This window comes from Triticum aestivum, chromosome 1B (assembly GCF_018294505.1).
Source record: "Triticum aestivum cultivar Chinese Spring chromosome 1B, IWGSC CS RefSeq v2.1, whole genome shotgun sequence".
Classification (NCBI taxonomy): domain Eukaryota; kingdom Viridiplantae; phylum Streptophyta; class Magnoliopsida; order Poales; family Poaceae; genus Triticum; species Triticum aestivum.
In genome coordinates, this window is record NC_057795.1 from 640,945,535 (window position 1) to 640,971,126 (window position 25,592).

Here is a 25,592-nt window from a genome sequence, read left to right on the forward strand (position 1 = left end):
GCCTCAACATCTAATATACCATCGATATTTCACCTGCAGGGTAATGAGATACTGTAAAGCCATCCTCTTTCATCTGTTTGTCAACGGCAGCATAGTGTGCTATAAAATCAAGAAAATAAAGTACTCTTTTGAGCTGGTGTGAGAAAAAAGAAAGATTTATTTCTAAAATGCAGGGTACATGCGGTGGTGGCTTTGTATGTATTGCAAGCAAGCAACTCTAGCACCATACGCTGAGAGAAGGGGTGGGCACTAAATTAGAGGGTGTCAAAGAGAATGTGTCTGTGATAGAAAGGACAGCTGCTTGATATGGAAGGCCTAAATTAGAGGGTGGGCACTAAATATTTCTTGTTCAGAAGCTAGGGATCATTCATCCAATAGTCTGGAGAATACAGCAGGAGGTTCGTTTAAATACTCTGCTACATGCCTGGGTTGTGAACTTGAGATATAGAAGATCAGTGCACACACGCAAATATACACAAGTCGTTAGGGTTGTAGCACTAATCACGGAGTCATCACCTGGACGCACGCCAACAGCCACGTCTATCCTTGCCGTCGGCACCGAGCGCCGGCACGCCGATGCACGCGTCACACCCCACGCCACCACCTAAAGCATGCATGGCGCTGGGCAAAGTACGTACAAACGCCGCAACGCATGTGCTGGAAGGTGCATCAGGATTCCAAGATATCAAGTAGAAACGGCTCATCATGGCTCATAAACTTGGTGCAAATCTCTAACATCCTAAATATTAGCAGAACATTCTCATATGAATGTATTTTGTAGCTTACACTATTACACAATGTATAATACATCCTAGATTATGTGGCGGAGTCATGTAATTTTCTTTTATGACCGGTTGTGGTCCATTCTCTTTAATGCACTATTCCAGTTGCGATTTTGATGTATTTTCTTTTCTTACAGCTTTCAATTATTTTGATTTAAATTGCAACCGTACAACTCCGACGAAATAAATATGTCATATTATGTCAATCTGATTATAGAGTGATTGATTATGCATTTTAGTGATTGATTAATAAGGGTACAAATCAGTTTTTACTTAAAATACTATTTAATTTAAGTAGGGTATATTACTTTGTATTAATTTTCTTTTATTCTGAAAACGCTTCTGCATGCAAGTTTGGTCAATTATGATGTGTTTTTATCATTATAATATTTTTTTATTATGTAACTATATGTGCTGAATTGTTGATTCTGGCACATATCTTCTACTCTTTACCAATTACCGAGGGATTTTATGACTTAATATGCAGAAATAGATGGAGAAGTAAAAAAAAAACATAGCTATCATGTTGCAGTACAGGTTTGAGCTGTCAGCCAAGAACGGTTGATCTTGTAGCTATCCTTGTAGCATGTCTCCATACGGCAGCTGCTGTCAAGATTAACGGAGACGACGATGTTGATGCCGTCTGTGCGTGTGGTTGAGCCTTTGCCTCGTTCCTACCATAATTTTTCTGGCCGCTCCCTTTTTATCTTTAATAACTGACCGTCTCTTTGCGGCAATGCATGTGCATGTTTTCCGTAACGTCTCAGGATATTCCTTCATCACAGCAACGTTGTGGGCCATTTATGGCATGCAGGAAGAGCCCGAGCTGCTGCAGCAGGTTTTGAAAAGGGAATCGATCGTGATTTGGAACCTGTTCTTTACATGAACCCTCTTAACTAAGATTTTCTTATTTATACTTGTTCTACTTTTTTTCTGTTCTGGCTCGGTTATTCCATCTAGCCGAGCCATTCATTCCTTTTTATGAAAGAAAGATAAGGGACAGAAAAAAATGAAAGAAACAAACGTATTCATTAAGCAAAAGGAGAGAGAGGGATTCGAACCCTCAATAGTTCCTAGAACTATACCGGTTTTCAAGACCGGAGCTATCAACCACTCAGCCATCTCTCCACAGCCTAATCCTTATTTTACTCCTACAAATAGAACATAGTCATATAAAAAATAAAAAGATTTATTAGCCTCTAGAAAGATATCAGATACAAGTTCCTTTTCGATATATCTATGTATACTGTATACACGGATACAGGATCTGCTATACCCGCTTGTGAAATAAAGAGTAAATAATCTCTTCTCACCCCCATATCCAAATAAAAAAGCGGTTTAAGTAATAAATTTGAATTAAAGAGAAGAATCAATGGATTCATGATTAAACCCCTCCTACTTCTTGTATTTTTTTACAATTTTGGTTAAGTGAGCGATCAAATATGTAGTCAACTTTATTTGATGGTAGCTTGGAGGATTAGAAATATAACTATTGCTTTCCAATTAGCTGTTTTTGCATTAATTGCGACTTCCTCAGTCTTAGTAATTAGTGTACCCCTTGTATTTGCTTCTCCTGATGGTTGGTCAAATAATAAAAATGTTGTATTTTCTGGTACATCATTATGGATTGGACTAGTCTTTCTCGTAGCTATTCTGAATTCTCTCATTTCTTAAATTAAATTTGGTTAATGTTTATTAACCCCATAAAAAAGAAATAATAAAGGCCATTTCTTCTAAAAAATTAGAATAGTGAGATGTATTAAAACGCAATTTGCGTTCCGAATTGCTAGCTCTTCTCTTTCAGTATTATGAAATTCCATTCCCATTAGAATATTCATTGACAGATAATAAAAAAAAGAAAACTCTAATATAATAGAAAATGAAATGAAACAGTCGACCCAGACATAGAAGGTCGACCCAGGCGGATATACGCTATAAAATATATACCGTAGCGAGCGTACTTCAATGGTAAAATATCTCCTTGCCAAGGAGAAGATACGGGTTCGATTCCCGCCGCTCGCCTGCTTAATTTCTCAAAGTACTATGATAAAAAGTTTAGTCTAGTTAACTGTTTAACTACTTATATTAAATTAAGTATTAATTAGGTGTTAGTCTAGTGCCGTATCCCTTACTATCTTACCCTTCCTTTGCATCCCACTCAAAAAAAGAGGGCGCTCCGGAGGCAGAAATAGAACTCGCCAAGAGAGCTCCAAAAATTGGGTATTAACTGAGACAAACAACGGGGCAAACTGTTTTTAAAGGGAAGGGGGAGGTAGACTGTCCCTTTCGTTTCATTTTTATTTTCTGCAGGGTAGGGAGAAGCCTTGCGCCTTCTTTTTTTGAAGGCTAGTGACTTCGCAAATTGCTCAATTTTGCCCTCTAGGGCCGGGAGCTAATGAATAAAAAAGGGTTGGATACGCCCCTCTACCATATCTAGAGAAATAGAATACTCCTTTTATACAGACTGCTAAGTGCGGAGACGGGAATCGAACCCGTGACCTCAAGGTTATGAGCCTCGTGAGCTACCAAACTGCTCTACTCCGCTCTGGAGTACCAGAAACTGGTGGACAAAAAAGGCTTGAATACAAGCCTCTAACATGTCTAGACAAATAGAATACTCCTTTTATACAGAATGGAGCGGGTAGCGGGAATCGAACCCGCATCGTTAGCTTGGAAGGCTAGGGGTTATAGTCGACGTTGGTTGATTATTTTTAACGTCTCTAATTCCAAACCGAACATGAAATTTTGATTTCATTCGGCTCCTTTATGGATATTCTCACCACTTAACATCTATGTCAGCTTTTCTATTTGAATGGAACCAAAGCTCTCCGCTTTCTAGATGATCCTTATAGAGTAGGAGATAGAAATTCTATCTAAATCCATCTAATCTACTTACTTCGTTCCCTAATTTCATTCAAGAGATCCTGAGGAAAAGAATTGGGTTTCCACCGAGCTGAAACAATATGCGGATGGTTCTAGTAAACCAAAACTATCGGATGGTACTATCCGAGGTATTTCTGTAAGTCCTCAAAATGGGATGACGGAAAAACTTTTTGTCCAAACATTAATTGGTCGTGTATTAGCAGACGATATATATATCGGTTCACGATGCATTGCCGCGCGAAATCAAGATATTGGAATTGGATTAGTCAATCGATTCATAACTGCCTTTCGAGCACAACCATTTCGAGCACAACCAATATATATTAGAACCCCCTTTACTTGCCGAAGCACTTCTTGGATCTGTCAATTATGCTATGGCCGGAGTCCTACTCATAGTGATCTGGTCGAATTGGGAGAAGCCATAGGTATTATTGCAGGTCAATCAATTGGGGAGCCAGGGACTCAACTCACATTAAGAACTTTTCATACTGGCGGAGTATTCACAGGGGGTACTGCCGACCTTGTACGATCCCCTTCGAATGGAAAAATAAAATTCAATGAGAATTTGGTTCACCCCACATGTACCCGTCATGGGCAGCCTGCTTTTCTATGTTATATAGACTTGCATGTAACTATTCAGAGTCAAGATATTCTATATAGTGTGAATATTCCCTCAAAAAGCTTGATTCTAGTGCAAAATGATCAATATGTAAAATCCGAACAAGTAATTCCGGAGATTCGTGCCGGAACGTCCACTTTACATTTTAAAGAAAGGGTACAAAAGCATATTTATTCTGAATCAGACGACGAAATGCACTGGAGTACTGATGTTTACCATGCGCCCGAATATCAATATGGTAATCTTCGCCGATTACCAAAAACAAGCCATTTATGGATATTGTCAGTAAGTATGTGCAGATCCAGTATAGCGTCTTTTTCACTCCACAAGGATCAAGATCAAATGAATACTTATGGTAAAAAAGATAGGGAAATTCTTGATTATTCAACGTCGGATCGAATCATGTCCAATGGCCATTGGAATTTTATCTATCCTTCTATTTTTCAAGATAATTCAGATTTGTTGGCGAAAAAGCGAAGAAATAGGTTCGTCATTCCATTACAATATCATCAAGAACAAGAGAAAGAACTAATATCCTGTTTTGGGATTTCAATTGAAATCCCCCTTATGGGTGTTTTACGTAGAAATACTATTTTTGCTTATTTTGACGATCCCCGATACAGAAAAGATAAAAAGGGTTCAGGAATTGTTAAATTTAGATATAGGACCCTAGAAGAAGAATATAGGACTCGAGCGGAAGACTCAGAAGAGGAATATGAGACCCTAGAAGACGAATACAGGACCCGAGAGGACGAATATGAATATGAAACCCTAGAAGAATCTAAATATGGAATCCTATAAGACGAATACAAATATGAAATCCTAGAAGACGAATATGGGAGCCCAGAAAACGAATATGGGAACCCAGAGAACGAATATAGGACTTTAGAGAAAGACTCAGAAGAGGAATATGGGAGCCCAGAGAGCAAATATAGGACCCAAGAGGACTAATATGGAACTATAGAGGAAGACTCAGAAGACGAATATGGCAGCCCCGGGGAAAGCGCAGAGGAAAAATATGGTACTTTAGAGGAAGACTCAGAAGAAGATTCAGAGGATGAATATGAGAGCCCAGAGGAAGATTCCATCTTAAAAAAAGAGGGTTTGATTGAGCATCAAGGAACAAAAGAATTTAGTCTAAAATACCAAAAAGAAGTAGATCGGTTTTTTTTCATTCTTCAAGAACTTCATATCTTGCCGAGATCTTCATCCCTAAAGATACTTGACAATAGTATTATTGGAGTGGATACACAACTCACAAAAAATACAAGAAGTCGACTAGGCGGACTGGTCCGAGTGAAGAGAAAAAAAGCCATACGGAACTCAAAATATTTTTCGGAGATATTCATTTTCCTGAAGAGGCGGATAAGATATTAGGTGGTTGTTTGATACCGGCAGAAAGACAAAAAAAGATTCTAAGGAATCAAAAAAAAGGAAAAATTGGGTCTATGTTCAACGGAAAAAAATTCTCAAGAGCAAGGAAAAGTATTTTGTTTCTGTTCGCCCTACAGTGGCATATGAAATGGACGAAGGAAGAAATTTAGCAACACTTTTCCCGCAGGATCTCTTGCAAGAAGAAAATAATCTCCAAATTTGACTTGTCAATTTTATTTCTCATGAAAATAGCAAGTTAACTCAAAGAATTTATCACACAAATAGTCAATTTGTTAGAACTTGCTTAGTAGTGAATTGGGAACAAGAAGAAAAAGAAAAGGCTGGTGCTTCCCTTGTTGAGGTAAGAGCAAATGATCTTATTCGCGATTTCCTAAGAATTGAGTTAGTCAAGTCCACTATTTCGTATACACGAAAAAGGTATGATAGGACAAGTGCAGGACCGATTCCCCATAATAGGTTAGATCGCGCCAATATCAATTCTTTTTATTCCAAGGCGAAGATTGAATCACTTAGCCAACATCCAGAAGCTATTGGCACTTTGTTGAATCGAAATAAAGAATACCACTCTTTGATGATTTTGTCGGCATCCAACTGTTCTCGAATTGGTTTATTCAAGAATTCAAAACATCCCAATGCGATAAAAGAATGGAATCCTAGAATTCCTATTCGAGAAATTTTTGGGCCCTTAGGCGCTATTGTAGCTAGTATATCGCATTTTTCTTCATCTTACTATTTACTAACGCATAATAAAATCCTGTTAAAAAAATATTTGTTCGTTGACAATTTAAAACAAACCTTCCAAGTACTTCAAGAACTTAAATACTCTTTAATAGATGAAAATAAAAGGATTTCTAATTTCGATAGTAACATAATGTTGGATCCATTCCTTTTGAATTGTCACTTTGTCCATCATGATTCTTGGGAAGAGACATTGGCAATAATTCACCTTGGACAATTTATTTGTGAAAATGTATGTCTATTTAAATCGCACATAAAAAAATCCGGTCAAATTTTCATTGTAAATATGAATTCCTTTGTTATAAGAGCAGCTAAACCTTATTTGGCCACTACAGGAGCAACTGTTAATGGTCATTATGGAGAAATCCTTTACAAGGGAGATAGGTTAGTTACGTTTATATATGAAAAATCGAGATCTAGTGACATAACGCAAGGTCTTCCAAAAGTGGAACAAATCTTTGAAGCGCGTTCAATTGATTCATTATCCCCGAATCTCGAAAGGAGAATTGAGGATTGGAATGAGCGTATACCAAGAATTCTTGGGGTCCCTTGGGGATTCTTGATTGGAGCTGAGCTAACCATAGCCCAAAGTCGTATCTCTTTGGTTAATAAAATCCAAAAGGTTTATCGATCCCAAGGGGTACAGATCCATAATAGACATATAGAGATTATTATACGCCAAGTAACATCAAAAGTGCGGGTTTCCGAAGATGGAATGTCTAATGTTTTTTCGCCTGGGGAATTAATCGGACTATTGCGAGCGGAACGAGCAGGGCGAGCTTTGGATGAATCGATCTATTATCGGGCAATCTTATTGGGAATAACAAGGGCTTCCCTGAATACCCAAAGTTTCATATCTGAAGCAAGTTTTCAAGAAACTGCTCGAGTTTTAGCAAAAGCTGCCCTACGAGGTCGCATTGATTGGTTGAAAGGCTTGAAAGAAAACGTAGTTCTGGGGGGGATTATACCTGTTGGTACCGGATTCCAAAAATTTGTGCATCGTTCCCCACAAGACAAGAACCTTTATTTCGAAAAAAAAAATCTATTCGCGTCGGAAATGAGAGATTTTTTGTTTCTCCATACAGAATTAGTTTCTTCATATTCTAACGTAACAAACAATTTTTATGAGACATAAGAACCCCCACTTAACATTTAACCCTATATCATTTAAGGATACATAAAAATATTTTTTACTTTACTAGACTTTTGAACTTAGAACACTAACAGGTCAAATTTTAGATTTTTAAGATTTTTATTTTAATAAGTAAAACAAGTCAGTTAATTCATTAAGGTGGTTATGTTTATACCATGTATCAATGGCCAACTCTTATCTTAGTACAAGGTTCTCTCGGAACAATTATTATTTATTTCAAGCTATTTCGGATCTTTCTTAATCTTCAAAAAGAACTAAATTCCGTAATGGAATGGTAGGATTAAAAAAAAGGAAGTGTGGAAAAAATGACAAGAAGATATTGGAACATTAATTTGAAAGAGATGATAGAAGCAGGAGTTCATTTTGGTCATGGTATTAAGAAATGGAATCCTAAAATGGCCCCTTACATTTCGGCAAAGCGTAAAGGTACTCATATTATAAATCTCGCTAGAACGGCTCGTTTTTTATCAGAAGCTTGTGATTTAGTTTTTGATGCAGCAAGTCAGGGAAAAAGTTTCTTAATTGTTGGTACCAAAAAAAGAGCAACAGATTTAGTAGCATCAGCTGCAATAAGGGCTCGTTGTCATTATGTTAATAAAAAGTGGTTCAGTGGTATGTTAACGAATTGGTCGATTACGAAAACTAGACTTTCTCAATTTAGAGACTTAAGAGCAGAAGAAAAAGTGGGAAAATTCCACCATCTCCCAAAAAGAGATGTGGCAATCTTGAAGAGAAAATTATCTACCTTGCAAAGGTATCTCGGCGGGATCAAATATATGACGAGATTGCCAGACATTGTGATCGTCCTTGATCAGCAAAAAGAGTATATAGCTCTTCGGGAATGTGCCATTTTGGGGATTCCTACTATTTCTTTAGTCGATACAAATTGTGACCCGGATCTCGCGAATATATCGATTCCAGCCAACGATGACACTATGACTTCAATTCGATTGATTCTTAACAAATTAGTATTTTCAATTTGTGAGGGCCGTTCTCTCTATATAAGAACTCGTTGATTAAGAATATATAGTGAATTCTTGGGCAATTGCGTAAATTTATGGAATCACTTACTTTACTATATCTTTTTTTACATAGAATTTTTTTTGCATAGAAAAAAGAAGGGGAATATTGATATATATTAGAGGGTATTGATATATATTATGATCTGATGTGCTTTCTTGGTATCCTAAATATAAGATTAATACTTCAAGTTGCTGAGTTGAGAAAGAGATGGTTGAATCAAAAGAATTCCTTTTTTGAAGTTCAATTTTTATCAGAGGACAATATGAATATTATACCTTGTTCCATTAAAACACTCAAGGGGTTATACGATATATCGGGTGTAGAAGTAGGCCAACACTTCTATTGGCAAATAGGAGGTTTCCAAATTCATGCCCAAGTACTCATCACTTCTTGGGTCGTAATTACTATCTTGCTAGGTTCAGTTGTCATAGCTGTTCGGAATCCACAAACCATCCCGACCGACGGTCAGAATTTTTTTGAATATGTCCTTGAGTTTATTCGAGACTTGAGCAAAACTCAGATTGGAGAAGAATATGGTCTCTGGGTTCCCTTTATTGGAACTATGTTCCTTTTTATTTTTGTTTCGAATTGGTCGGGTGCTCTTTTACCTTGGAAAATTATAGAGTTACCCCATGGGGAATTAGCAGCGCCCACGAATGATATAAATACTACTGTTGCTTTAGCTTTACTCACGTCAGTGGCATATTTTTATGCTGGTCTTACCAAAAAGGATTGAGCTATTTCGAGAAATATATTAAACCAACTCCAATCCTTTTACCAATTAACATCCTAGAAGATTTCACAAAACCATTATCACTTAGCTTTCGACTTTTTGGGAATATATTGGCGGATGAATTAGTCGTTGTTGTTCTTGTTTCTTTAGTCCCCTTAGTAATCCCTATACCGGTCATGTTTCTTGGATTATTTACAAGCGGTATTCAAGCTCTTATTTTTGCAACATTAGTCGCAGCCTATATAGGTGAATCCATGGAGGGTCATCATTGAATTGACTATTTTTGGAAATAGTATTTTTTTTGCAGCTTAGCTCAATTCATGCATGGTTCCGGATAATCTGCTTGGTTGCAAAAAAATAGTTAGAAATGCGTATGAATATATAGCCTAGAGTTGTAGGAGAGAGAATAGAATAGACTATATTATGGAATTTTCAAAGTATATATGCATTAAGGAGGGTGGAGTCAGGCTAGATCTATACTATAATATCCTTAATGTCTATAAGTGGAGTCCTTTTTTATGCGGGTTTCCACTTTAAGCAATGATTTTAGAATCCGATTCAATAGAAAATGAGAAAATATGCAAACAAAATAGAAGAAACAAATGTATATATAGGATATTATATTATATATTCCTAGGTTAGTTTCATTATCTAATCCGATATATGGATATGGAATTCCCTTCTATGTAGTTCAGACAATTCACATTATCATTTCAATTTGATTTCAATTTGTACTTTTTAGTTACTTTACTTCTCCCCAATAGAGCTTAGAAGTAAGAATTTATTGGTTGATTGTATCCTTAACCATTTCTTTTTTTTGACACGAGGAACTACTCACCATGAATCCACTAATTGCTGATGCTTCTGTTATTGCTGCTGGATTGGCCGTAGGGCTTGCTTCTATTGGACCTGGAGTTGGTCAAGGTACTGCTGCAGGACAAGCTGTAGAAGGTATTGCGAGAGAGCCAGAAGCAGAAGGTAAAATACGAGGTACTTTATTGCTTAGTCTAGCTTTTATGGAAGCTTTAACAATTTATGGACTAGTTGTGGCACTAGCGCTTTTATTTGCGAACCCTTTTGTTTAATCTTAAAAAAAATTCTTTCGATTTCGATTAGATACTTTTTTCTTTTTTTAGTAAATTGGTATTTGCTTCCGCAATTCCAATTATATCAATACTTTATTTAATTTACTCCTATTTATTACTCCTGGAATTATCTATTTATCGGGACAGATAATACCCCATTCTAGGAAGGGCTGAGTTGAGTATTATTAATTTAGAAGATATGCTCACCTTCTTATTTCCCGTCCTTAGTTTAGGAAAGTGGAAAGTTTTTTCCTTTTATTTTAGGAATTTTGGGAACAGAACATTTCAACAAAGGAAGTCTTTCACCGGTCAAACAAGACGTAAGACTTAATCTAAAAGAAATTACTAGATTGAATCTATTTGCATTAAAAAAACCGATCAAAAAAGGGCGAGCGAAGTAAGTGATCGAAAAACTTTGTTCTTTGTTCGTCCTATCTATAAGAGGAGAGCATATGAAAAATGTAACCCATTCTTTCATTTTTTTAGCTCACTGGCCATCCGCTGGCAGTTTCGGGCTTAATACCGAAATTTTAGCAACAAATCTAGTAAATCTAACTGTAGTGGTTGGTGTTTTGATTTTTTTTGGAAAGGGAGTGTGTGCGAGTTGTCTATTTCAAGAATAGATTGGATCTATTCGGCTGCACTTTATAATATTTTTTAGTATTTTTCGGATAAATAAGAAAAGGGTGCACGATCTCGACGAATTACTTCTGAATAAATTCAGAGATCATATGGAAGAACCATAGCATTTCGCGACTCATTGGTAAATCAACTTTGATTCTCTATAAACCAAGAATGTGAGACCATTAACACGGTTAAAGCTAAACTGCTTGAAGTCCAGGCAAAAAGAGGTACTCTTTCTACAACTATATTAGTATTAGTACCGAATTTAAACGGGAAATAGCTAATGTAAAATTTATCTGATATAGAACACTCATATCGATAAAATGGTTTGAACTATTTACTAGAAAAAAAGGGGGCACCCTGCCCTTTTTTAACCAATGCCGAATCAACGACCTATGTATAAAAAAGAGAATTTTTTTGGATTTGAAGAAAAAAAAGAATTCTATTAATTTTCATTTTCCATTTATTTAGTTAGTTTTTCTTAATGAAATTGAAATTATTAAAGAGGGCAAATAAAAATAAAGAAACAACTTTGCTGACCATGATATATTTTTATCTAGGCAGAAGAGTCCTCTTAATATTTATCTAGTCTTATATAGGTTTCGGTATATTGAAATATAAACATAAAAAAGAAGATAGAGGATAGGCTCATTACTTAAAAAAAAGATATGGAAATAGCTATAGAAAAAAAATAAGGAGCGTGAGAGCCAAATGAATCGAAAGATTCATGTTTGGTTCGGGAAGAGATCATAAAAGTTGTAAACTTACAAAATAATCTACTTTCATTAAAAGATTTATTAGATAATCAAAAACAGAGGATCTTGAGTACTATTCGAAATTCAGAAGAATTGCGTAGAGGGACCATTGAGCAACTCGAAAAAGCTCGGATTCGATTACAGAAAGTCGAACTAGAAGCGGATGAGTATCGAATGAATGGATACTCTGAGATAGAACGAGAAAAAGCAAATTTGATTAATGCTACTTCTATTAGTTTGGAACAATTGGAAAAGTCTAGAAACGAAACCCTTTATTTTGAAAAACAAAGGGCAATGAATCAGGTTCGACAACGGGTTTTCCAACAGGCCGTACAAGGAGCTCTAGGAACTCTGAATAGTTGTTTGAATACCGAGTTACATTTCCGTACGATTCGTGCTAATATTGACATTCTCGGGTCCCTGGAATGGAAGAGATAATCAAATTAATTAGGCCTTGAACTTCTACTTTCGTTTAGAATTTAGGCATTATTTTTCCCCTTGCTTCCGAAAAAATAGTCAAGAAACACTAATGGCAACCCTTCGAGTCGACGAAATTCATAAAATTCTCCGCGAACGTATTGAACAATATAATAGGAAAGTAGGGATTGAGAATATAGGTCGCGTAGTTCAAGTGGGGGATGGGATTGCTCGTATTGTAGGTCTTGGTGAAATAATGTTAGGTGAATTAGTCAAATTTGCAGAAGGTACTAGGGGTATTGCTCTGAATTTGGAATCCAAAAATGTTGGGATTGTATTAATGGGCGATGGGTTGATGATACAAGAGGGAAGTTTTGTAAAAGCAACAGGAAGAATTGCTCAGATACCCGTGAGTGAGGCTTACTTGGGTCGTGTTGTAAATGCTCTGGCTAAACCTATTGATGGGAAAGGCGAAATTATAGCTTCCGAATCTCGCTTAATTGAATCTCCTGCTCCAAGTATAATTTCCAGGCATTCCATATACGGACCTCTTCAAACAGGGCTTATTGCTATCGATTCGATGATCCCTATAGGGTGCGGTCAGCGAGAGTTAATTATTGGGGACAGACAGACTGGCAAAATAGCAGTAGCCACAGATGCAATTCTCAATCAAAAAGGGCAAGGTGTAATATGTGTTTATGTAGCTATCGATCAAAGAGAATCCTCCGTAGCTCAAGTGGTAACTACTTTCCATGAGGAGGGGGCCATGGAATATTGTAGTAGCTGAAATGGCGGATTCACCTGCTACATTATTGTAGTAGCTGAAATGGCGGATTCACCTGCTACATTACAATACCTCGCTCCTTATACGGGAGCAGCCCTGGCTGAGTATTTTATGTACCGCGAACGGCATACTTTAATAATTTATGATGATCTCTCCAAACAGGCACAAGCTTATCGCCAAATGTCCCTTCTATTAAGAAGACCTCCCGGCCGTGAGGCTTATCCAGGGGATGTTTTTTATGTTCATTCACGCCTTTTAGAAGGAGCTGCTAAATTAAATTCTCTTTTAGGCGAAGGAAGTATGACCGCTTTACCAATAGTTGAGACTCAATCTGGAGACATTTCCGCCTATATTCCTACTAATGTAATCTCCATTACAGATGGACAAATATTCTTATCTGCGGATCTATTCAATGCCGGAATTCGACCCGCTATTAATGTGGGTATTTCTGTTTCCAGAGTAGGATCCGCGGCTCAAATTAAAGCCATGAAACAAGTAGCTAGCAAATCAAAATTGGAACTAGCTCAATTCGCAGAGTTACAAGCTTTTGCACAATTCGCCTCTGCTCTCGATAAAACAAGTCAGAATCAATTGGCAAGGGGTCGACGATTAAGGGAATTGCTTAAACAATCCCAAGCAAATCCTCTCCCAGTGGAAGAGCAGATAGCTACTATTTATAGCGGAACAAGAGGATATCTTGATTTGTTAGAAATTGAACAGGTAAATAAATTTCTGGATGAGTTACGTAAACATCTAAAAGATACTAAACCTCAATTCCAAGAAATTATATCTTCTAGCAGGACATTCACCGAGCAAGCGGAAATCCTTTTGAAGGAAGCTATTCAGGAACAGCTGGAACGGTTTTCTCTTCAGTAACAAATAAATTTTGCATGTCTACTCTTGTTAGTAGAATAGGAACCATTGAGAAAGATTTTTCATTTGAATCATGCAAAAAAAATTCTTTGTTTTTAGTTTAGTATAGTTATTTAAAGAATAGATAGAAATAAGATTGCGTCCAATAGGATTTGAACCTATACCAAAGGTTTAGAAGACCTCTGTCCTATCCATTAGACAATGGATGCTTTTCTTTCATATTTTATTCTTTCTTTTTTTTCTTCCGAGAAAAAACTGTTAGACCAAAACTCTTTTAGGAAATCAAAAAATCCAGATACAAATGCATGATGTATATATTATATCATGCATATATCATAAAGAAGGAGTATGGAGCCGGTAGTGGGAATCGAACCCGCAACCCCAAGGTTATGAGCCTTATGAGCTACCAAACTGCTCTATACTCTTAAACTAAAGAGGGGTAACTAGTGGATAAAAGAGGGTTGGATACGCCCCTCTACCAATATCTATACAAATAGAATAGTCCATTTATACAGAATGGTAAAGAGGGCTCCTTTATGATTATCAATTCCAGAAATCCATACAAATACAAAAGGGTATTTTATCCTTACCAACTGGATCTTGTTGCACCCGGTAACAAACATTCATAAACCATTTCTCGAAGTACGTGTCCGAATAGCCCAAAATGTCGATAGTTAGCTCTAGGTCTTCCGGTCAAAAAACAACGTCGATGAAGGCGTGTAGGTGCACTATTACGCGGTAGGGATTGCAATTTTTCTCGCATTTTCGTTTTTTCACTCAAACTCAAGGGAGAAACTTTGCTTCTTATCTTTTTTTTAAAGATTGACGAATCATATGATATTTCTGTTCTAATTTCTGTCGCTTCTTCTCCCTCTGAATCAAACTTTTTTTTTGCCATAATGTGTCGTTGCTATTATTACCAAGTATACGGTTCTAATCCTATATGGAAAAATAAATAGAAAAAGAAATCTAAAAGGCAGATCCTCCCTCTCTATCAAGAGTAATGAACTAGGTGCTGATACAGTACAAAAAAACAAACTAAATTAACCAAACTTGCCTGATGTTGAGGCAATCAAGAAAGCTGCATAAGTGAATATATATAACCCACGGAAAAGTGAGCTAATCCAACCAATCTTGCTTGCACAATGGAAAGAGCCACGGGCTTATCTCTCCAGCGAATTAAATTAGCTAAAGGTGTGTGTTCATGAGCCCATGCTAAAGTCTCAATTAATTCCTGCCAATACCCCTGCCAGGAAATTAAGAACATAAATCCAATAGCCCAAACAAGATGTCCAAATAAGAACATCCACGCCCATACCGATAAACTATTCATCCCAAAAGGATTATATCCATTGATAAGTTGTGAAGAGTTTAACCATAGGTAATCTCTTAACCATCCCATCAAATAAGTGGAGGATTCATTAAATTGTGAAACGTTGCCCTGCCATAATGTGATATGTTTCTAATGCCAATAAAAAGTAACCCACCCAATGGTATTTAACATCTAGAAAACTGCCAAATAAAATGCGTCCCAAGCAGAAATATCACAAGTACCGCCGCGCCCTGGGCGGTCACAAGGAAAACTATATCCAAAATCCTTTTTATCCGGCATTAATTTGGAACCGTGTGCATCTAAAGCGCCCTTTACTAAAATCAATGTAGTTGTATGCAAACCTAGAGCAATAGCATGATGAACCAAGAAATCCCTAGGTCCTATTGTTAAGAAAAGAGAATTACTATTCTCATTAACAGCATTCAACCATCCGGGCAACCATAGGCTTCGACCCGCATTGAAAGCGGGGCCATTCGTTGAAGATAAGAGTATATCGAACCCATATGTCGTCTTGCCATGAGCAGATTGTATCCATTGGGCAAATATAGGTTCGATCAAGATTTGCTTTTCTGGAGTACCAAAAGCAAGCATGACGTCGTTATGAACATAAAGGCCCAAGGTATGGAATCCTAGAAAGAGGCTAGCCCAACTTAAATGAGATATGATAGCTTCTTTATGGTCTAACATTCTTGCCGATACATTATCCTCATTCTGTTCCGGATTGTAATCCCTAATGAAAAAAATAGCTCCATGAGCAAAAGCCCCTGTCATGATGAACCCTGCAATATATTGGTGATGAGTATATAAAGCAGCTTGAGTAGTAAAGTCTTGTGCTATGAATGCATAAGGAGGTAAAGAGTACATATGTTGAGCTACTAAGGAAGTAATAACCCCTAAAGAAGCTAGAGCAAGACCTAACTGAAAATGAATCGAATTGTTGATTGTGTCATAAAGGCCCTTATGCCCACGCCCTAATCGACCCCCCGGAGGAGTATGCGCTTCTAAAAGATCTTTAATACTGTGCCCAATTCCGAAGTTAGTTCGATACATGTGACCGGCAATGAGAAAAATAAATGCAATAGCTAAATGATGGTGAGCCATATCGGTCAGCCACAAACTTTGTGTTTGTGGATGGAATCCCCCAAGAAGAGTTAGAATGGCAGTTCCCGCTCCTTGAGCGGTACCAAATAAATGATTACTCGAATCAGGGTTTTGGGCATAAAGATTCCATTGACCCGTCAAAAGGGGTCCCAACCCCTGGGGATAGGGTAATACATCTAAGAAATTATTCCATCGAACGTACTCCCCCCTGGATGCGGGAATAGCAACATGAACTAAATGTCCTGTCCAAGCCAAAGAACTTACGCCGAAAAGTCCTAACAAATGATGATTGAGACGAGATTCCGCGTTTTTGAACCATGAAAGGCTTGGTTTCCATTTGGGTTGTAGATGTAACCAACCCGCTATTAAGGACAGTGTAGAAAGAAATAGTAGAAAAAGAGCTCCAGTATAAAGATCCTCATTGGTGCGTAATCCTATTGTATACCACCACTGATAAACTCCAGAATAAGCAATATTCACTGGACCAGCAGCACCTCCTCGAGTAAAGGCTTCCACAGCGGGTTGACCAAAATGAGGATCCCAAATCACATGAGCAATAAGTCTTACGTGTAAAGGATCCTGTATCCATGATTCAAAATTTCCTTGCCAAGCTACATGAAACAGATTTCCGGACGTCCATAGAAAGATTATTGCTAATTGCCCAAAGTGAGAAGCAAAAATGTTCTGATAAAGACGTTCTTCAGTAATATCATCATGAATTTCGAAATCATGTGCGGTAGCAATACCAAACCAAATACGACGAGTAGTGGGGTCCTGAGCTAAGCCTTGGCTAAACCTGGGAAATCTTAATTCCATAATGCCTTTCAAATCCTCCTAGCCACTATCCTACTGCAATAATTCTCGCTAAGAAGAATGCCCATGTCGTGGCAATTCCACCCAGAAGGTAATGGGTTACTCCTACAGCACGTCCTTGTATAATGCTCAAGGCTCTAGGCTGAGTAGCAGGAGCAACTTTTAATTTGTTATGAGCCCAAACGATAGATTCAATGAGTTCTTGCCAATAACCACGGCCGCTGAATAAAAACATTAAACTGAAGGCCCAGACAAAATGAGCACCTAAGAAAAAAAGACCATATGCAGATAATGAAGAACCATAAGACTGAATGACTTGTGATGCCTGTGCCCACAAGAAATCTCGATGCCACCCATTAATCATAATGGAACTCTATGCAAAGTTTCCCCCTGTAATATGAGTTACCACCCCTTGATCACTTATAGTACCCCAAACATCCGACTGCATTTTCCAACTGAAATGGAAAATGACTATCGAAATTGCATTGTACATCCAGAATAAACCTAAGGAAACATGATCCCAGGCGGATACTTGACATGTTCCCCCTCGGCCAGGCCCATCGCAAGGAAAGCGAAAACCTAGATTTGCTTTATCGGGTATCAAACGGGAACTCCGAGCAAATAAAACACCTTTCAAAAGTATTAATACAGTCACATGTATGGTAAATGCATGAATGTGATGGACTAAAAAATATGCGGTTCCTAATGGAATAGATAACAAAGCCACTTTGCCACCTACTGCTACTAACTCGCCGCCTCCCCACATTAAGCTAGTACTTGTTGTTGCACCAGGAGCTGTTACGCCAGGCGTAGTAGCATGGATATTTTGTACCCATTGAGCAAAGATAGGTTGTAATTGTATGGCAGTATCCAAAAACATATCTTGTGGATGGCCTAAAGCACTCATGGTATCATTATGAATGTACAAGCCAAAATTGTGAAAACCTAGAAATATACATACCCAGTTAAGGTGGGATATGATTGCATCGCGGTGTCTAAGGACGCGATCTAATAGATCGTTGTATCGAGTAGTTGGATCATAGTCTCTTACCATAAAAATTGTTGCATGTGCAGCAGCACCGACTATTAGAAATCCTCCAAACCACATGTGGTGTGTGAACAAGGAAAGTTGTGAATATACAAAAAAGAAGAATAGATACAGGGTATCAAACCTATAGAGTTTTTGCTTCAAAGAAATAGAAATATCATGAAATAGAAATATCATCAAATAGAGTCAGGGAATGGAATAGAGTCATCGAATGAAGCATATTCATTAACAACTCCATTTACAGATCAAAAATGAAAAAAAGAAAGCATTGCCTTCTTTACTATATCTTGTATTTATCGTACTTTTGCCTTGGGGGGTCTCTTCCTCATTTAACAAATGTCTGGAACTTTGGATTAAGAATTGGTGGAATACCAGGCAATCCGAAACTCTCTTAACTGATATTCAAGAGAAAAGGATTCTAGAAAGATTCATAGAATTAGAAGAATTTTCTCTCTTGGACGAGATGATAAAAGGGAAACTAAAGACACATGTACAAAAACCTCCTACAGGAATACACAAGGAAATAATACAATGGGTCAAAATAAATAATGAGGATCATCTCCATACCATTTTGCATTTCTCGACAAATATAATCTGTTTGGCTATTCTAAGTGGTTCTTTTTTTCTGGGTAAAGAGGAACTTGTCATTTTGAATTCTTGGGTTCAGGAATTCTTCTATAATTTAAATGACTCAATAATAGCTTTTTTTATTCTTTTAGTTACTGATTTTTTTTGTTGGATTTCACTCCACCCATGGTTGGGAACTAGTAATTCGTTGGGTCTACAACGATTTTGGATGGGCTCCTAACGAGCTTATTTTCACTATTTTTGTTTGTAGTTTTCCAGTAATTCTAGATACATGTTTGAAATTTTGGGTCTTTTTTTGTTTAAACCGTCCATCTCCTTTGCTTGTAGTCATTTATCATTCAATTAGTGAAGCATAAATTCATTGGATCTCCCGATATTAATATTAATCAAATTAGCAAGCATCTTTTTTTAGAAAGAAAGCCCTTTTCCATTTTAGCAAAATTCTTTCTATTTATACCTACTTTAAGGTATTCATCATTGCAGTACAACTGTTGCAGTAGAATGACAACAGATTCGTGTATAGGGAACTAGATTAGCTTAGCTACCTATCTAATTTATTGTAGAAATTTTGGGATCTGCGATTGGACATGGAAAATAGAAATACTTTTTCTTGGGTAAAGGAACAGATAACTCGATCGATTTCTGTATCGATCATGATATACGTAATAACTCGGACATCTATTTCAAATGCATATCCCATTTTTGCGCAGCAGGGTTATGAAAACCCACGAGAAGCAACTGGACGAATTGTATGTGCCAATTGCCATTTAGCTAGCAAGCCCGTCGATATTGAAGTTCCCCAAGCTGTGCTTCCCGATACTGTATTTGAAGCAGTTCTTCGAATTCCTTATGATATGCAATTGAAACAAGTTCTTGCTAATGGAAAAAAGGGAGGGTTGAATGTAGGTGCTGTTCTTATTTTGCCCGAGGGATTCGAATTAGCGCCGCCCGATCGTATTTCCTCTGAGTTAAAAGAAAGATAGGAAATCTTGCTTTTCAGAGTTATCATCCCGATAAAAAAAATATTCTTGTGATAGGCCCTGTTCCCGGTAAGAAATATAGTGAAATTGTCTTTCCCATTCTTTCCCCTGATCCTGCTACGAAGAAAGATGCTCATTTCTTAAAATATCCCATATATGTAGGGGGAAACTGAGGAAGAGGACAGATCTATCCTGATGGTAGCAAGAGTAACAATACAGTCTATAATGCTACGTCAACAGGTATAGTAAGAAAAATACTACGTAAAGAAAAAGGGGGGTATGAAATATCCATAGTTGATGCATCAGATGGACGCCAAGTGATTGATATTATACCTCCCGGACCAGAACTTCTTGTTTCAGAGGGGGAATCCATCAAGCTTGATCAACCATTAACAAGCAATCCTAATGTGGGAGGTTTTGGTCAGGGGGGCGCGGAAATCGTGCTTCAGGATCCACTACGTGTCCAAGGCCTTTTGTTCTTCTTTGCATCAGTTATTTTGGCACAAGTTTTTTTGGTTCTCAAAAAGAAACAGTTTGAAAAGGTTCAATTGTACGAAATGAATTTCTAGGTCTCGCGATTTCTTACCATCAAGTTGGTAAAAAGCCTCGATTTATTGGCAATTGCTAGAATTATTCAATAAATTAGATTGATTGATACGAGTGGATTTCCTATTACGATGGATGGAAGAAAGAATGGATAGTCCAATAGCGGCTTCAGCAGCCGCAAGGGCTATAACAAAAATTGCGAAAATATCTCCTTTTAATTGGCGACTATCAAATAGATTAGAAAATGTTACGATATTTAGATTAATTGAATTCAGTATAAGTTCAAGACATATTAGAGCTCTAACCATGTTTCGGCTTGTGATCAATCCATAGATAACAATCGAAAATAAATAGACACTCAAAAAAAGTACATGCTCAAACATCATTAACTAACTCCTTATCAATCTCGATTCATTTGAATATGAGGGCAAGAATTGAACCGATTCAATTAATTACAATAGAACAATTACACAACAAAAGAGAAAATAAAGGAGGTATTTGTTGGCAGTAGATGGGTTTTACTAAATCAAAATTGTGATTATTTAGTTATTTATTTTAGATTTGCAATTCTTATAATTTGTACTTTTTCTAAGTTTTCTTATTGTCGAGCCATAGTAATTGCACCTATTAAAGAAACTAGAAGAATTATGGAAATGAGTTCAAACGGAAGATAAAAATCGGTTGCTAAATGAATTCCAATTTGTTGAACATTATTTATGAGACCCTATTCTACTATTTGGTTTGATCTTGTAGTCCAAAGAATTCCATACCACGATGTATCTGGGATAGTACTCATTAGTGAAAAAACAATAGTTATACATACGAGTGAAGTGAACCCATCTCCAATAGTCCAATAATTCTTATCTTTAGACCATTCTGAGCCATTTACGAACATTACAGCGAATATGATCAAGACATTTATGGCTCCCACATAAATAAGAAGTTCTGCGATAGCTACAAAGTAGGAATTTAATAAAAAATAGAATAAGGATATACAAACAAGAACTAATCCCAGCGAAAAGGCAGAATAAATGGGGTTGGTAAGTAATACTACTCCTAGACCCCCTAGTAGAAGAACAAATCCCCCAAATAGCATAAGAATCTCATGTATTGGTCCAGGTAAATCCATTATGGATAAAACGAAATTAATAGTATAAAATTTTCATGAACTGACTAAAACTAAAGGATTCAAGGAAGGAAAAAAGGATTAGGGTATTTTTTTTGTATAAACTGTATAGTTATAAATTATATTGTATCACGAAAATATAGTCTGATTTAAAATAAGAAAGAATTTCCAATAAGCAGTAGTTTTTCGTTTTTCTTTATAGTTTAATTTTATAGTTTAATAAAGAATTATTAGATTTTTATAACAAAAAGACAAAATCAAAATTTAGTAATCAGTAATCGTTCTTGAATTCGAAGATTTTTCTTTGTTTATTTTACTTTCAAACGAATTCCTAATTGTTTGAATTGTGTAATCTCCCATTATGGAGAGTGGTAACCGACTTAAAGCAATTTGATTGTAATTCAATTCATGACGATCATAGGTAGAAAGTTCATATTCTTCAGTCATTGATAAACAGCTTGTTGGACAGTACTCAACACAATTGCCACGAAATATACAAACTCCAAAATCAATACTATAATTAAGCAATTGTTTTCTTTTAATATCCTTTTCAAATCTCAAATCCACAACGGGTAGATCTATCGGACATACGCGAACACATACTTCACAAGCAATACATTTATCAAATTCAAAGTGGATTTGCCCTCGGAAATGCTCTGGTTTAATTGATTTTTCATAAGGGTAGTGAATCGTTATAGGTAAACGATTTGTGTGGGATAAGGTATTTATGAAACTTTGACCTATGTACCTTGTAGCACGTATTGTTTGTTGACCATAACTCATGAACCCAGTTACCATAGGGAACATATTCATTCTAAATATCTATGAAAAAGATATGTTTCTTTCTCTTGTTTGAGAGAGCTTTTGTGTTGAAAATTTTCTTACTATTATTGTATTATCTTATTTATAGTGAAACAAGTTGAGAAGAGGTTGTTAATAAGAGATTGCCCAGGGAAATAGGTAAAAGAAATTTCCATCCAAGATTTAATAACTGATCCATTCTCATCCTCGGTAAAGTCCATCTTATTGTGATAGAAATGAAGATAAATAAATAAGCTTTAGTTAATGTAATAAATATACCCATTGTCATTTCCAAAATTCCAACTGCTTTATTCATTTGGAAAAAATCATAAAAGGATATATAGGGAATAGATAAATTCCACCCGCCCAAGTAGAGAACTGTTACAAATAAAGAAGAAACTAATAAATTTAGGTAAGAAACGAGATAAAATAAACCATATTTGATACCGGAATATTCAGTTTGGTAACCTGCTACTAATTCTTCCTCCGCTTCTGGTAAATCAAAGGGTAATCTTTCACATTCTGCCAAAGAAGAAATTAAAAAAACCAGAAAACCTATAGGCTGACGCCAAATATTCCATCCAAAAAAACCGTATTTTGACTGTGCTTCAACTATATCAACTGTACTTGAACTGTTAGATAATCATAGTCGATGATAACATCACAGTTCCCACCGCTATTTCAAAACCGTACATGAAACCTTAGCTTCATACGGCTTCTCTATGATCAGAAAAAGGAAAGGACTGTTTTGTTCCTAGCCCCTGGGGCGTAGATAGAATTAGATAAAATAAAATAGATTTGAAAGTCCTAAATTAGACCAAAGGAATTCCATCTGCTAGAATAAGAAAAAGCGCTTCCGAATTGATCTCATCCTTTATAATATAATGAAAAATTTTCTTTGTTCAGTAATAACTTAATCTTGGAATAAAACACTTGTTACTTGTTATAGGAATTCAATTAATAAATCGAAAGAGTTGTGTATTAGTTCATGAGCAATTCTGCATGAATATGGATAATGGATAGAGGAAGGAAATAATGGAAAAAAAACTAGTGCACTCCATATCTTTTTTACTATTCTTCTTTCCCCAGGGAGGGGTATTTAAAAAGAAAAAATGGATAAAGGGTTAATTCGTTCTTGATAGCCATTTCCTTAACAAGTGAATGGGAACATACTCTGGATCGGAATCCGAAGAAAGTACTACTTGATAATTTCTACAAATTGCAAGTCCTTATTATGATTCCTTTTATGGGCAAAAATCTCTAATGTTTTAGATTTTCCATTACCAATCCTTTATGTACTTTAGTGTTCCTAACCCTTCACTAACTTTTGGTGGATTCTTCTTATGGATTATTAAGTTATAGTAATATAATAACTAGGAATATTCTAGTAATGGAATTCCATATCGTGAATCCTTTATTCTTGGCCGCTTCAAGATATGATGACTAATTAAAAAATATCAACCTTGGGATAAAGAGTTTACACTGCTTATGTTTACTTCCACTTTTTTCTTGTACGTGGGAAATGAGATTTTTTCTTTTTACTACAAATTTATAAGTTGTTTTGTTTCACTCATATAGCTATCTAGTTTAACTTACCAACCCAAATACTAAATAAGAAAAGGAATATAAATAGTTAATGGATTTTATAGGAAAAAGATCCATTTTAACGAATCACACGTAAAGATATTGCTAGCACACAAAAAGTTAATGGTATTTCATAACTAATGGATTGAGCAGCAGCTCGTAGACCGCCTGAAAAAGAATATTTATTATTTGAGCTATACCCTGCCATAAGAAGACCAATAGGAGCTATACTTGAAATGGAAATCCATAAAAAAACACCAATAATAAGATTGGCTAAAACAAAATGATATCCCAAAGGGATAACTAAAAAACTTAATAAAACTGATATGACTGCTATAGAGGGTCCAATGCTAAATAAAGAAATATCTCCTTGGGATGGCAGAATATCTTCTTTAAAAAGTAGCTTAGTCCCATCTGCTATAGCTTGAAGCAGGCCCAGGGGGCCAGCATATTCAGGACCAATACGTTGTTGTATCGACGCAGATATTTCTCTTTCTAACCACACAATTACGAGTACCTCTATTGTTATTCCCAAAAGGAGGGTCAAAATGGGTAGAATCGATATCAGTCCATAGACTTCTTTTAATAATTCCAATTTCCAAAAAGAATTGATAGTTTCTACCTCTACCCTATCTATTATCATTTCAACGATCAACTTCCCCCATAATGATATCTATACTACTTAATATCGTCATGATATCAGCCAATTTCATGTTTTTAACTAGCTGAGGAAGAATTTGCAAATTAATAAACCTGGGTGGACGGATTTTCCATCTCCAGGGGAAAAGGCTATCATCTCCTACTAGATAAATCCCTAATTCACCTTTTGGGGCTTCTACTCTTACATAAAGCTCTTGTCTTGACAATTCAAAATTGGGCGAAGGTTTTTTACCAATAAATTTATACTCCAAATCATTCCATTCAGAATTCTTTTCTTTCTTAAAGCGTCGTACTTCTAAATTCTCATAAGGTCCTCCAGGAATTTTTTCTACAGCTTGTTGAATTATTTTGATGGATTCCCTCATTTCACCAACTCGTACTAAATAGCGAGCTAACGAATCCCCTTCTTTTTGCCATTGGACTTTCCAATCAAATTGGTTGTAAGACTCATAAGGATCTACTTTACGAAGATCCCATTGTATTCCAGAAGCTCGTAACATCGGTCCCGATAAACCCCAATTTACTGCTTCTTCTCTGCTAATAAAACCTACTCCTTCAACTCGCTCTAAAAAAATTGGATTCTGTGTAATAAGTTGTTGATATTCAACAACTCTGTGTAAAAAATAATCACAGAAATCTAAACATTTTTCGATCCATCCATAAGGTAGATCGGCGGCTACTCCTCCGATGCGAAAGTTATTGTGCATCATTCGCATACCTGTAGCAGCTTCAAATAGATCATATATTAATTCTCTCTCTCTAAAAATATAGAAAAAAGGAGTCTGTGCGCCGATATCCGCCATAAAAGGTCCAAGCCATAGCAAGTGAGAAGCTATCCGGCTTAATTCTAACATAATTACCCTAATATAGCTGGCTCTTTGTGGTATTTGAATATTCTCCAAGAATTTTGGTGCATTTACTGTTATTGCTTCTGTAAACATAGTAGCTAAATAATCCCACCTTGTTACATAAGGTAAGTATTGTATAATAGTTCGGTTTTCTGCGATTTTTTCCATTCCTCTGTGTAAATAGCCTAATATGGGTTCACAATCAATAACATCCTCACCATCGAGAGTAACGATCAGTCAAAGAACACCATGCATTGATGGGTGTTGAGGGCCCATATTGACTATCATGAGATCTTTTCT

At 36.4% G+C, this 25,592-nt stretch overlaps 2 protein-coding genes, 2 non-coding genes and 3 pseudogenes across 4 annotated transcripts; 4 read left to right on the forward strand and 3 right to left on the reverse strand.

The window, feature by feature from the left end:
* Positions 1 to 576: 576 nt before the first annotated feature.
* On the forward strand, positions 577 to 5,100 carry LOC123081044 (DNA-directed RNA polymerase subunit beta''-like). The gene is made up of 3 exons (XM_044504014.1): positions 577 to 630; positions 1,597 to 1,655; positions 3,702 to 5,100. Exons 1-3 carry the CDS (start codon positions 577 to 579, stop codon positions 5,083 to 5,085), a joined length of 1,497 nt encoding a protein of 498 aa, XP_044359949.1. The 3' UTR covers positions 5,086 to 5,100.
* Positions 1,823 to 1,910, reverse strand: TRNAS-UGA (transfer RNA serine (anticodon UGA)). Its single transcript has one exon. It is a non-coding gene; the product is annotated as a tRNA-Ser (tRNA).
* Positions 3,254 to 3,327, reverse strand: TRNAM-CAU (transfer RNA methionine (anticodon CAU)). The gene has a single exon. It is a non-coding gene; the product is annotated as a tRNA-Met (tRNA).
* A 765-nt stretch (positions 5,101 to 5,865) lies between the features above and the next one.
* On the forward strand, positions 5,866 to 7,552 carry LOC123081053 (DNA-directed RNA polymerase subunit beta''-like). The gene has a single exon (XM_044504023.1). It carries the CDS (start codon positions 6,251 to 6,253, stop codon positions 7,550 to 7,552), a length of 1,302 nt encoding a protein of 433 aa, XP_044359958.1. The 5' UTR covers positions 5,866 to 6,250.
* A 1,107-nt stretch (positions 7,553 to 8,659) lies between these two features.
* LOC123144598 (ATP synthase subunit a, chloroplastic-like) lies at positions 8,660 to 9,868 on the forward strand (annotated as a pseudogene).
* Positions 9,869 to 12,280: 2,412 nt separating this feature from the next.
* LOC123144590 (ATP synthase subunit alpha, chloroplastic-like) lies at positions 12,281 to 13,882 on the forward strand (annotated as a pseudogene).
* Positions 13,883 to 14,154: 272 nt separating this feature from the next.
* Positions 14,155 to 25,592, reverse strand: part of LOC123144610 (photosystem I P700 chlorophyll a apoprotein A2-like) — a 32,751-nt pseudogene continuing 21,313 nt past the window's right edge.

Excerpts from the sequence above, each read along its gene's own strand:
- LOC123081044 (XM_044504014.1), top strand. The coding sequence starts at position 577 with ATGCACGCGTCACACCCCACGCCACCACCTAAAGCATGCATGGCGCTG. Across the intron at positions 631-1,596 it reads CATGCATGGCGCTGGGCAAA|GAAGAGCCCGAGCTGCTGCA; the intron begins GTACGTACAAAC and ends TATGGCATGCAG. Across the intron at positions 1,656-3,701 it reads TCGATCGTGATTTGGAACCT|AGATCCTGAGGAAAAGAATT; the intron begins GTTCTTTACATG and ends ATTTCATTCAAG.
- LOC123081053 (XM_044504023.1), top strand. The coding sequence starts at position 6,251 with ATGATTTTGTCGGCATCCAACTGTTCTCGAATTGGTTTATTCAAGAAT.